Source organism: Mastigoproctus giganteus, chromosome 4 (assembly GCF_048544385.1).
Source record: "Mastigoproctus giganteus isolate SK-2022 chromosome 4, ASM4854438v1, whole genome shotgun sequence".
Classification (NCBI taxonomy): domain Eukaryota; kingdom Metazoa; phylum Arthropoda; class Arachnida; order Uropygi; family Thelyphonidae; genus Mastigoproctus; species Mastigoproctus giganteus.
Window position 1 is genome coordinate 68,163,577 of NC_143578.1, and position 14,293 is coordinate 68,177,869.

The 14,293-nt window shown below is 41.0% G+C and overlaps 2 protein-coding genes across 2 annotated transcripts; both read right to left on the reverse strand.

Moving 5' to 3' along the window:
- Positions 1 to 2,151: 2,151 nt before the first annotated feature.
- LOC150086815 (uncharacterized protein F54H12.2-like) lies at positions 2,152 to 3,387 on the reverse strand. The gene has a single exon (XM_090372280.1). The coding sequence runs from the start codon at positions 3,385 to 3,387 to the stop codon at positions 2,152 to 2,154; it is 1,236 nt and encodes a 411-aa protein (XP_090228406.1).
- A 1,366-nt stretch (positions 3,388 to 4,753) lies between these two features.
- On the reverse strand, positions 4,754 to 5,197 carry LOC150086816 (uncharacterized). The gene has a single exon (XM_090372281.1). The coding sequence runs from the start codon at positions 5,195 to 5,197 to the stop codon at positions 4,754 to 4,756; it is 444 nt and encodes a 147-aa protein (XP_090228407.1).
- Positions 5,198 to 14,293: the final 9,096 nt, after the last annotated feature.

Consider the following 14,293-nt stretch of genomic DNA (forward strand, 5'->3'; position numbering starts at 1 on the left):
TAAACTAATTATAGGACAAGTAAACAAGGGAGGAGAATTTAGCCATGTTCGTTTATGTGTAAACGCCGACTCCCTAAAAACACCGATTAATCTTCCATTTATGAAGATATCAGAACTGACAATAGATAGAATTATGGATGCGTTTTTCAGTGTAGATCAGTCGCGAAGTGACTTTCTGATAACAGACTCTCTCACAATCGATCTGGTTCTTATAAACATATCAAATAAAGGTGGTGCTGGGCCTCTTTCCTGTACCGTTCAACGTGAAACGTGACAAATGGCAGTGTAAGCTACTCCATACATCGTTAACTAGGCGGTATGGTTTCACATTTAAGAAGCGCATAGTTGGAGAGGACACCCGTACATTCCCATATGGATACTTCCGTGAAAAACACAATCAAAAATGATTCGTCGGTTATAACACTGTCACTATGTGTTCGTTTATCCACCCCTTCACATGTGTCGCGGCCGGTGGTACTCAAAGCGGTAAAACAACCTTCATTCTGTCCCTTATTAAAAACAGCAAACAGTTAATTTCACCCCCTCCGGAGAGAATAATTTACTGCTACTCTGAAGAGCAGGATCGGTTCTTACAGTTTCCGCAGGTTGAATTCGTAAAAGGCTTGAAACTGCCCGAAGTCGATAGACATGTCAGAAATCTAATCATAATCGACGATCTCCTACACGCTGCAAAAGACAGTTCCGAAATCGCTGAAATATTCATTAAAGGAAGCCATCACAGGAATACAAGTATCTGTCTTCTCTCCCAAAATTTGTTCTGTCAGGGTAGTCAATATCGGACCATCAGTCTTAACTCACACTATTTAATCGTTTTTAAAAATCCCAGAGATTCCCGACAAATATCTCACTTAGCCTCGCAAGTATTTCCAGGGCGTTCGAGTGTTCTAGTCGATATTTATAAGGAGGCCACAGAAAAACCGTTCTCATATTTATTACTGGACTTTCGACAAGATACACCAGAACAATTACGTCTGCGCTCGTGCATATTACCGGAGGACGGCCCGTCAATTACTTATGTACCTTCATGGCTAAAAGACTCCGAAAACATAGTGACTTCATCAGGTTTTTGTCTGGTGCCAGCCCCAAGCAAGCAAATACAATTTTGAGACAGACATCGCACTCTCAGGTCACTGTTTTGTGCGAACTGTGTAAGAATTTACTAAGAGGTAACATACCAATCACTCCACAAGAACTTCGTAGACTGCAGCGCAAAAAGAAGCTGTTACGTGTTCTAGCGGATAAAACAGTCCCCTTCACAAGGCGACGGAGACTTATTACCCAACAGGGAGGTGCACTGTTTCCCTTACTGGGCAGTCTGATAATTCCACTGATAACATCGCTAATAAGAAAATGAACGACTCGTTCAAAAAATATTTACTACTGGCACCACCAGAACACCAACGGATGATTTCTCTGGACGAAGAGATGTCCGAGATTCTGAAGAGACAGGACATGTCGATCGAATCCAAGGTGAAGGCCTACCTTCAAACATTGCAGGCTTTTCTGGGACTGAAGAAGAAAAGCGGGCCTCCGGAGGAGGCCCTCGTGCTCCCTCCCGCGGCGGCCGGGGAAAAGCGCGCGCCCAAACGTGCAAGGAAGAAGCCGTCGATTCTGACGTCTCCCCGTCGCTTGAGAGGAAAGAAAATACAGTGGATAAGTATGTGAGTACACAATTTTTTTTTTTTTTAAATTTGTTTATTTAAGTGATCGATTACATCTAAAGTAGCAATGATATCATTGCCCCACAAATTTTTACAATAACATTCGTTAACAATCTGTCTCATAGTAATACCGCGACATCTATGGGTTAAAAAGAAAACACAATGCAGTCCACAAGCTATAGATTCCCGATGTTGTATTACAGTCTTGTTATGAGTCCACTTGCGACTTTGCCTTTTCAGAAACGCCACAAAATCTTCGGGCGGGGGGCGGGCAAACGTGTCGAAGTAATCGGCTTCTTCTTCTTCTCCGAGGTAAATAGCTATCCAATGGGTTCCTGGTCTGTCGGATGGATCGGTGTTGACGACTAGAAGAAACGGTTTACTAAGAATGTTCGTAGCCAGTTCGTCGCGAGCACATACACTTATGGGGTAATCTTTAACAACACTTTCCAACAAACGTGCTATTTCTTCAGTGTTCATAATCCAGAAGAACCGACCTGTCTTTTGTCAGCGAAACCACGTTCTCGAATTCACTGTACAAGACGCACGTGACGTTTTCAGGCAATGGTGATGAAAATTTCAGTTCGAGACGTACGCTCCCCCGTTTCAGAGCACTAATGTGTGCACCAATCGCGTTTTCGTCTGGCGATAAATCAAAACCGTACAATACATTACCGAGTGGATACTCGGAATATGACAAATCGTTTCCGGTGTCTTCCGTCCATTTATTTAATGAAGAGAAGAGTGACAGATACGATCTCGTATACTGTCCTGTCTTGAAGTCGGGAGTCAAAGGTATTGACGGGTACTGAATGCCATCGGCAGTCACTTGTAAGTAACACAGGTTGAAGTGAGAGAAGTTAAAAGGATTACGAGAGTACGATCCATTGAAACCTTCACTCGACACCAAACCCACAATCACGCGCGATGGAATTTGTCCTAGGAATATATTATCACGTGTGGAATCTACCATTCCTTTGGGAATAGAAAAGTATGTCACGTTCACGCGATTAATAGGGTACACGATCGGGTTCTTCTCTAAAACATTGATGTGTGCTAGTTGAATCTGAGGATTCAATTTCACTTTACGTACGAATAACGTTGCTTCCATAATGTTCAACTTGGCAGTCGACGAATCGTTGGAAAGCAAACAAAATTCGGGGGAACTTCTTACCAGTCGTAAACGGAGGGAGACGTTATTCACTATGTATTTAGATTGGTGACACAGATCGAGTCGAAGTCTTCCTAACATCTCTGCAGTTTTCGATTTTGAGAAGAATTTCAATCGTTGGTACATACCACTGTCGTCCTTCTCGAACATCTGTTTAACATCGGTGTACTGATCTTTGATGTACATCTCAGTTGTCAGTTGCGAATTCTTGGCTTCCCGTCCATAGTTAAGAAGTGTTTCCAGGTATGCACGATAAGGGTACGTATTCGATGATGGGTTAATCAGTTTGTCTTGTACAAAGAGATCGACTTGACTGAATAGAGAGTGAAAGAAATTGTTAACGACTCCTACTTTATCATTTTCTTCCAGATCTTTTCCATCGCTTCTGGTGATTCGCACCTTCAACCGCAAATAACTTTTCCCGAGGTCTAGATACTCTTCCGAAGTCCCCGGAATATAGAATTCGATCGGGCCTACACTATCTACAGATGCCAGAGGAAGGAAAGTAATATACGACGACCGTTCGACACACATATTAGTGGCAGGTTTACTGAAAAGATCCAGCTCAGACATCATAACTTCCATCGAAAATATCGCGACGTCTACGTTTACCACCTCTCTGATTACGCACCTTGTCTTTAATGGCTTGCCCGACTTCTGATACACGATTTAAAAACGAACGTTTAGGTGGAACACCTGATATAACATCATCAACGATATTTCGTCCTGCCGAGAGTACTTGTCGACCGATGAAAGCTGCTGCAGGTTTGAGTATAGGTGTGAGAAAGCGGAATGCAGTTCGGAAAATGCTTCCTAATCCGTGACCTCTCTGGATGGAGGGCCCAGCGAAGTAGGGGTTCCCCCCTGCTTGCATTGTGTAGTAATGGACGTACGCATTCATCGTTCACGGAAATGGAGTTTAATTGTAGTCTTTCCCTCACTGAACGGTACGAATTCACCGCTATCTGTACGCACTTGGATGGTTACTGTATGGAACGTGTTTAACTGGAGTGGGTAATAATCTAAATGCGAGAACTCTCCGTTATTGGAAAACGATACGACACGTAACAGTGGCGCTTTCGTATCGCCTACAACCTGATCCTCAATTAGGTTACAATAGACGAAATAGGAACTGACACCCCTATATATATCTGCCTGGTACTTAGCGTAAACTCTACCTTCTAAGTCTCTGCCTAGTTTTTCGAAACCTAGCATCTGACCGAGCCCTGTTTTTGGGAAGCGAAGGTAAACCGATGGATCGATTTCGATAGACACTATACCTATGGAGTTCACTTTTGCGTCGAGTTGGGGTGCCAGCTTCATCATGGCGTTAAGCACCTGTGGTATACTTTTGTAGCTCCCTCGTGGCAGTTTACAGACCTGAACAGCTTCTGCTTTCACACCCCGATATGTGATCGTTCTATTGGATGCTTCTTTAGGCAATGTGATTTCCTTCTTGGAAAGCCACTCGCCGACGTGATAATTTCGGAAAATATAGAACCCTCCTTGATCCTCGCTAAATGCCCTATCGAGACCTATAACCCGTGTAAAAGCTTTAGAGATTTTCACAGTACTCTCGTTCTTCACCCTTAACGTGAACTGTTCTTTCGTTCCGTCAGTTTTCACTTTCAGTTGAATGTCACTGTCGACAGAATTAATATCATCGATAAGTTTTGAGGAATTGGTATACATTTCTTTTAATACTGTCATCGCTCTGACTTCTTTTTTCTTTTTGGGGTACAGAGTGAATATGTTCCATCCATCGGAGATATTATCCCATGAAAGAGGGAAGTGTACTTCGGCAAGTGCTACTTCCCACTTGCCAGAGAGAGAAACAGCATTAGGCAGTTCCACTGTGAATTGTGACTGAGAATTTCTGGGATGTAGATCCATACTAGCGTTACTGGGAAGTGTAAGGAAAAACATCTTGTGAGCTGACCCAGCTATTGAAGCTTTGTGGGTAGCCTAACCATTTGACTAATAACTGACGTTGTCCTCTGACTGTCTTTTGTTTAAGTACCTTTTCGATGGGGTAGACGTCAGGGGGTACATTATCGTCAAAGTTAACTTTCTGTAACTGTGTTTCGTAAAACGTTCCTTCTATCTGATCACCATCACGGCCTGTCACACTGTACACAACAGGGTTACGCTTCAAAACACGTGTAATAGTAAACACTTCTCTCGTCCAATTCCCCCAGTAACCTTTGCGAAAAGGGTGAGACCCGCTGCTCAAAACAACTCTATCTCCGATTTTAAATTTCGGTTTCAGGGTTTTGGTACGGTTGTAGTAGAGTCTATTATACACTTCTTCTTCGTTAGCAAGTGTGACTTTTACAGGGGCCATACCAATAGAACGATGGGTAGTACGATTATACGTAGCCACAATATCGTCGAGTACGTGAATATATTTCTGACTTTTGGAATAAGAAATCCACTTATAAATTTTTTCTTTGAGTGTACGTATGAACCGTTCGGCAATAGCTGCCTTCTTTTCTGATCTTGTTGTATAGAAATTGATACCAAGGGAAAGGAATAACCGACGAAGAGGAGCATTAGTGAATTCTTTTCCTTGGTCGGTGTTAACGCAAAATGGTGTTTCTTCTTCGAAAATAGATTTGAATGCCTGCACCACCTCGTTGGCTTTTTTGCTTTTCAGTTTTCTGACCCAAGAATATCGCGAGAAGCAGTCCACACAAACCAGAAGGTAACATTATCCATCGTTTGAGTCGGCGAGAGCCGACAGGTCACCTAGGTCACATTGAAAAGTGTGATTAAGTCCGGGAACTTTAATTTGGTTTCTCCGAAAATTAATTCTTTGCTGTCGATGTCTCACGTAAGTAGGTTGACTAGCTAGGAATTCGCGAACAACACGTCTGGGTAATTTAGTATGTTTTTGAAGAGCATCAATAGAACTGAAACTACCTATTACTTTAGGATTATAATAGTCTGCTAACATTTCTCTATCTCCACAGGTAGGAATGGACAGTGTCGAAGACATCGCACTACTTATATTTGTCATCATCCTGATAGTGATTATTATTATCTCGGAACAGCAGCTTGAAGATTGGAGGATGGACTGCTTCCACACATCTGAAAATGTTACTGTTTGTTCATAGATGTACCTTTTTAAAAATTGTTCATTAAAAAGCAGAAGTTTTCTTTGGTGTTTGAGTTTTTGATTTAAGGAAACGAGTCAATAAAATGGTTAACACACATAAGTTAAGACAATAATAATAAAAAGGCTCTAATTAAAAAAAGTATCTTCATATTGAATCTCTAAGGAAACGAACCTATAAAAGTTTTACTCACACACAAGAAAAAAAGACTCAGGTGGATTAGTTAATAAACACTACGACAAGACAATGAGTTTTCTTTTTATCAAAGGATCAATAAAGGTTTAAATCTATGAGAAGACACTGCGAAAGAAAATATTTTTTGTCACTTTTAAAAATAAAAAGTGGCTCTTACTGCGACATTACACAATTAACACAAATATTCCGATGACATTATTTGATATGTTTATCGCTTCAGTAAATAAAAAGTGATGGAGGAAGTCATCAAAAGGTTTACACACAACTTAAGAAGATATACTGTAATAAAATGTATTTTCAAAAAAGTTTACATGCACACAAGAAAAGACTCAGGTATGATAATAAAAAAAAAAAAAAAAAAATCTCGGTAAGCAAGTGGCGCCATCTAGGGAGAGAAATGAGAACTAACTATCACTTTCACACCTGTACTTGGAGTATAGTATGCAATTGAGTTTAAATCACTCCAGGTATTATGCAATTGAGTTTAAAACCATTTAGACTTTATGTAAATGTGTTTGAACCCCTAACATATCTACTACTGTCATTGCGCCTGGACCTGGAGGATATCATGCTCCAAAAGGATAATCGAATCACTGCTGCAGTTAGAGGAGAAATTATCCGTGTGTGGTCGAAAATGGAGCATGTGCTATCAAATTTGAACGTGGAACACGAGAGAACCAAAGCGAAACTTGACGCCTTCCTAGATAAAAGGGTGAATGAAAATACTACAGCACCCCTTAAATACTCCCAAGCGCTGAGGACGATTCCACCGGATACAACTACCACCAACAAACTAACGGATCATCATCAAAAGAAAACGCTTCTCAAAGAACCTCACCTTGTCCTATTGAAAGCTACAAACAACTCATCGCTAGACTCGAGCGAATCAGTTAAAACTCTTGTGGTTCAGCAGCTTGCTCACGACTTAAAAACAACTAAAATAAAATCCATCAGGAAAACTAGAAACACTGGTGTCATAATTGAGACTGCAACAAAACAAGAGGCCCAGGCAATAATTTCTAATCCTAGAATTAGTTCCCTCGGTCTAACAGCAGAATACCCCAAAAAGAAAGGTCCATCAATTCTTATTTTCGACTTGGACAGGGAAATTACTCCAGACAGCATCGCTGACGAAATTTTACACAGGAACATTCGAGACTCGACCCAAGAAAAAAGAGACAAGGAGCACATAAAACCAAAATACTGCACCAAGTCAAAGTCTCCCAACCTTTGCAATTGGGTAGTGGATCTCTCTCCACAAGCGTGGAACCAGCTAAAACTTCAAGACAGGATCTTTATTGGTTGGAGCAGCCACTGCTTCAAGGAACATGTGGCTGTTCCTAAATGCTTCAGATGCTGTCGTTTTGGGCACACCACCCACACATGCACACAGACGGATCCTACCTGTGGGCATTGTTCCCAAAAAGGGCATCATTATAGCAGTTGCCCAAACAAATCATCTGCTCCGACGTGCGCAAACTGCAAAGCAGTAAAACTGGATGCATCCCATTCAATCAGGGACAACAAATGTCCTATTTACATCAAGGCAAAGCGAAACCAACAACTGAAGACCGACTATGGTAGTGAGGCCTAAGCCATTCAATAACAGTGTTATTAAATTTATACAACTTAATGCTCAGAGAGCACGTGCAGTAGCAGCGGAAATAAGAAAAAAGGCAGATGAAGAAAACATTGATATATTACTACTGCAAGAACCATACACCCACTCCAAAAAAGTTAGAGGCTATCCTCTCACATATAAAATAATTCAAGCAGATGAAGATACTCCCTGGGCTGCCATAGTCATCCGGAACCCGAACATAATGGTCACCAAAATCTCTTCTCTCTGCACAGGTTGGGCAGTGTGTGCCCATGTAATTGGCCCCTTAGGTGCCTTCTATTTAATATCACTCTATTGTAGACCCAGTCAAAACATCGGCCCAGCTATTGACTACCTAAGAACTGTTACCACTACTCTACCTAACGCTAAAATCATCCTGGGGGCAGATGTTAACTGCCGTTCTCCTGCTTGGCATAGCCTCACAGCTGACCGACCTGGTTGCCATAATGGGCGGCTTTTGGAAGACTTTCTAGCCACCTCACCATTTAATATAATAAACAGGCCCAATAACCTCCCAACATTCTCCAGTACTATGTGGGAGTCTACAATAGACATAACAATTGCTACAAGATCAATCTCAAGTAAGGTGTCGGGGTGGCAGGTAAATGAAGCCTGGACCACCTCCGACCATAGAGCAATTACATACAGCCTCACAAGAAATATAGAATCAACTCCTACTCCGCACTATGATATCAACCGCTATGCCATTAGCAAAGCCAATTGGGAGCTGTTCACCACTTCTCTCCAGTCAACAATCATGGATCACCCTTCTGATATCCTCTCCTTGAATCCCGAGCAGCATCAAAAGCTTGTAACTAACATCATCACCCTCTCCTGCAATCAATCTATGCCCAAGAAAAAACCTCTTCCAAGTGCTGTACCATGGTGGTCTCAGGAACTCGAACGTCTACGCTGGACTGTTCATAACAAGAGGAAAGCTTTTCAGAGAGCTCGCACCTCTTGGCCAGCTACTGATGTGGAAGCCCTTCGTGAAGACTACAAGAGGACCAGGAACCAATACACTTCCATGATCAGGCAGCGAAAAAGAACTACATGGGAGCGGCTGGTTACCACCACTGGTAACTCTGACCCTTGGGGAGTGGTGTACCGAGTTACTACCAACAAATTGCCAAGAGGAGAAGTAGTCCATTCCACAATAACACCACAAGGAATCATGACAACGTCATGGGAGCAATCCATGATGAATATCTTGGATACTCTCTTTATCAGCGACACCAATCATCTCACAACACAACAGCAGCAAATTTGTCTAGATAATGACAATTACCACATTGACTCTGTGGAGGAAGAATTTAACACTGAAGAACTGCAGCAAGCCCTTGGCAAAATGAAGGATAAAAAATCCCCAGGACTAGATCACATTGAACCAGAAATACTAAAAAAGGTCGCCCAGGTAAATCCCCAATTTCTGCTTAACCTGTTCAATAAATGCCTAACCCAGAAAGCTGGAAAATAGCTGAATTAAAGTTAATACTGAAAAATCCATCGAAGCCTCCAGAACAGCCTAACTCATACCGACCCATTGCCCTCTTGTCCACATTGAGCAAACTACTTGAACGCCTCCTCCATACCAGACTCCTAACACACTACACAGAAGCTGGCCTACAATCCAATTCACAGTATGGATTTCGCCCAGGACGCTGCACAGAGGATGCTCTCTACCAAATAACCCAAGCTGCAGCCAACACTAATTACAAGTACTTCCTCCTCATAACCATTGACTTTGCCGGGGCCTTTGACATGCTCTGGTGGCCAAGCATTCTTCGCAGGCTAAGATTGGCACGCATACCAGCCAACTTATACAGGTGTATAGAAAGTTACCTTTCCAACAGGAAGATCACCGTCTCCTCACCATACCAGAAGCTCACCAAATCTATCTACAGAGGCTGCCCACAGGGTTCGGTCCTCGGCCCGTTCCTCTGGAACATCGTCCTTGATGAGTTACTTGGTCTGGATCTGGGCCCTGTTACTATCCAAGCATTCGCAGATGATATTACCATCTCCATCGCAGCGGACACCAGAGCAGCTCTCGAGGCAGCTGGAAATCAGGCACTAGAGATCTTACAGGACTGGGCAACTCTACACAAGCTCCGGATTTCTCCACAGAAGACACAATCCATACTTCTCAAAGGCACCCTACAAATATCAAGGCCACCTCAGATCAAGGTACAAGGAAAAACCATCAAGCTGGTAACTTCCCTAAAACACCTGGGTATCATCCTGGATTCAAAGCTCTCCTTCTTCCCGCACCTCTCATACCTTCAAGTAAAAATCAGAAATTATGCAGCCTTAATCGTCCGAGTAAGCAGGTGTGACTGGGGTCTGAACCGGAGAACACTCAAACTCCTGTATAACGCTATATTCCTCCCTGTTATTACATACGGATCCGGGATTTGGTACCATAGAGCAATAATTGTTCGCAATAAATGCAAACTGGAAACAATTCAGCGAAGTATACTGCTTGCCATTACCAGGGCCTGTTGCACAGTAAGTTCTCCGGCCCTACAGGTTCTTGCAGGTGTCCTCCCCCTTGACTTGGAGGTTATCCGTCGAGGATTGCACTACTGCCTGTCGCGGGGAATCCCAGCTACCATCTTTGGACATACCATCGACACCCGCACTGACTGCAAGCAAGAAAAGAAAAAACTAGCTGCCATACTACTTCAAATCTGGCAGACAAGATGGGAGGAGACGGACAAGGGCCTGATAACTAAGAAATTCATCCCGGATGTCAAACTAGTTTATCCAAAGTCGCCGCCTTGGTTCTCTCCTGGCCTCTACTGTACATATATTATAACTGGACACGGCTCTATAAATCATAAGTTGACTACCTTGGGAATCATCAATAACCCCTACTGTACATGTGGAGAAATTGAAGATTGGGACCATCTTCTTTATAACTGCCCAATTTATAACGATCTTCGAGGAACACTGTACACCAGGCTACAACACATACCTCAAGGACAGGAGCACCTGCTAATTTCTGAAGAACAATATTATAAATCATTAACTGAGTACGCACAGAACCTCTTTTCTAGGCGCAGGACACTACAACCAACTCAAGCCAGGGATAGAAACCTGTAAAGGACTTACTCAAACTTGAAATAAAAAATCTACTTGACTGTTTTACCAGCATCGACTTGCTAACCCTGGAACATCCAAAGTAGGATTACCTGCTAACTTTCCATATGGTTTGGTAGGCTCCAGTGGTCCTGACCACTCCACCGCAAAATACAAGTCACACTCAGCACTCTCGCTGAGTGGTTTTTCTACCCTTCTGGAGTTATCCCCTCCCCTTTTCTCCTGGTGGGGCATATGCTCCACTGTCAATTTACGGGATGCCCTTACCTACATCTCCTTACTCTTACTTTCATCCCCCATCTTCTTCCGTACACCCTGTACTGCTGCACTCTACCTTATTTTTTATTTATTTTTATTATTTATTTACTTATTTTATTTTATTTTTATTTATTTTATTTTATTTTATTATTATTTTTTAATATTTTTTATTTTTATTTTATTTTATTTTATTTTTTTTATTATATATATTTTTTTATTATTATTATTTTCTATTATTATTATTATTATCATCGGTTTTTTTTATTATTATTATTTTTTTTTAATTTAAATTAAATTTTTTTTTTTTATTATTTATTTTTTTTTTTTTTTATTATTTTTATTTATTTTTTTTTATTATTTTTTTTTTTATTGGTCTCCGTTCAGAAAGCTCAGGCGACCCTGACGGAGACCTGCCAGAGAATAATGGGCAGCCTGGCTACCTCCTAGTGGTGTGTGTGGGCAACGTGGGGTTCCACCAGGGGCCCTGCGGCCAAATGCCAGGACACACAACAGAACCCAACACAAAACTACACATTCAACACACTACACTTTTTCTGGCATTTACAGTGTTCTGTATTTCTTCACAGTGTACATATGGCGCAGATGTGGGAAACCACAGGTGGCGCCCGACCCTAACACTATGCACACTATGCACACTATATCCCCCCTCCCCCACCAGAAAGAAAGAAAGAAAGAAAGGCGTCCAAGTAAGGCTCACAATACCGATCAAAAACTTAATACCGGTATTTCGGTATTTTTAATTTATGAAACCGGGATACTAGTATTAATACCGGTATTCCAGAAAAAAAAAAAAAAAAAAAAAAAAACATTTTTCGCAATAAATTTGATGACGATTAGGTGCAAATAAAGTAAGGAAAAAACAAGTAATTACTTGAATTCACGTTTTAAATCAAACTTTTATTACAATAACAAATATTATAGCAAAAAAATATTAAACATACTAAAAACAAAAAAAATAAGCATCCACACTACCTGTCCGAATAAAGTGAGTTCTTAACCGTATTCTTGTCGAAACTCAATAGTGTTATCGTTTAAACTGGATCTAATTTTGGTACATATTTAATTAGCGGCAGAAAACGTCCTTTTGGATTCTGCGCTGGTTGGCGCTATTGTACTGAGATAGTCGTAGACGAGTTGCAGTTTACGCCTCCCCCCTTATTTCCTCATCTTCAAAAAATCTTATTTCTTTTTTTTAACAAAAATAAAAAATATTTCCTTTTTGACTTTTTATGGCACTACATCCGTGTTAACGAAAGAAAGAGACTAACAGTTAAGCTTGGGAACCAAATCTAAGTTGTGTGTGTGTGTGGGGAGGGGGGTTATTTATTTCTTTATTAATATTTTATTTCCCTGTACCTTAGTATCGCCGTCAGTAACCATTGCTATAATTTTCGTACAGCAGCTCCCCTCAAGCACTAAGCCCCACAAACTACCTGATTGCGTTAAAAATGTGGGATATTCCCCTCCCTACACGCGAATATATATATCATATGTGAGCTGTCAGTTTCTCAAGAATAATGACACAAATATAAAACAAAAGTCATTTATCATACAAATCTACTTACAATATATAACTGGTGTTCATTTACATCTAATCTATTCATTTTTTCTCATTTAATCTGTTAATACATGCTATCATTTCCATATTTTTTTTCTCTCAATTAACAATCTCAACTCTCTCTACAGCTTCAAACACTAAACTAATTAAATTTTAATCACCAATATCAATTCTCTTCACAACAGCAATCCATAAGTCGATAACTTAATGCTAACAATTCCATGTGATCTCTCTTAATTTAGCAACATCAATTTTCTTTACAACTTCAACCAATAAACCAACTCAAGACTAAACATTTCCTTATTTCTCGTGTTTCTTCAACTTAAACCTTACCCAAAAATAATCTCCCATTTTAACTAAGTACCATTTCCAAAACAACACAGTTCAGAGGATTTACCTTCCTTCTCTTTCACGGTGGGATTCCTTTTTGCGGGTTCCTTCCACGAAGTGCGGTGATGTCTCTCTCTCTCTCTCTCTCTCTCTCTCTCTCTCTCTCTCTCTCTCTCTCTCTCTCTCTCTTCTTAGTTGAACTCTCTGCATCTCTGCTGTATAGCTCTTCCAGTACTGTCTTATTTCGGGATTTCGAGAACAGTTCCCTATTAATACTGAAGGAAATTACCACAGCAGTAGTAGACGCCAGGGCACTATCTGACTGGCTTGTTATTCAACTTCTGGATTAACTTCTAGCACAGGAACGTTCCCGGCAGAACCCTTCACTATATAGCTGGACACTCCCAGAACTGAACCCAGAACTACCACTGGAAATGTGCAACCCCTCCGAACAACAACCACAAACCTCTCTTTTGGTACGAACACCTTATTTATTTCCTTCTCATTTATTTATTAATTGAATTGATTGCAAGTTACAATCGCGCCTTGTACTAATTTTTTATACGCAAACTTATGTGCAAACCCCAGAAGAGTTTGCACGTATTTACGTATCTTTCCCCATCTAATTTAAACCTGACCCAATCACGGTGTTATTCTTTAAACTCAGTCTTCTTCCTTTGGTGGGAAAAACAGAATATTTTTCCCACACAACGAAACGCTTTCATCTTTTACCTCAAGATCACCTGTTCACAATATCTTTGAACTGCGCCATACAGACACCCTTTCCCAAAATCTCACAACTGGTGAGTATGGGCTTTGCACACCCAGGGTCCAGAGCTGGATATCATCATTCTTCTCTTTCTTGGTGATTCCCTTTTACTTCCGACACTCTCTCTCTCTCTCTCTCTCTCTCTCTCTCTCTCTCTCTCTCTCTCTCTCTCTCTCTCAGGGTAACTTGGAAAAAATTTTTAGCTGGTTCAGCATAAGCCTCAGGCTTCCTTGCACTACATGGCTAGTAATAATAATAATAATAATAATAATAATAATAATAAAAATAATAATAATGACGCATCCTCAAGTAGCAGTGTAACGGAGGAATTAAACTATTGTTAAGAAGCTTTTAATTTTAACCCTTCCGCACCTGCCATACCACTGTTCGCCATATTCCTTAATTGCACTACCAGGCCTTCTGCCAATAATGGAAATATTTCCGTAATGATGTTTTCCTTATTCCTTAAG

Bases quoted from the DNA above. Each gene is read 5' to 3' on its own strand.
- LOC150086815 (XM_090372280.1), bottom strand. From the start codon at position 3,387: ATGTGTGTCGAACGGTCGTCGTATATTACTTTCCTTCCTCTGGCATCT.
- LOC150086816 (XM_090372281.1), bottom strand. From the start codon at position 5,197: ATGGCCCCTGTAAAAGTCACACTTGCTAACGAAGAAGAAGTGTATAAT.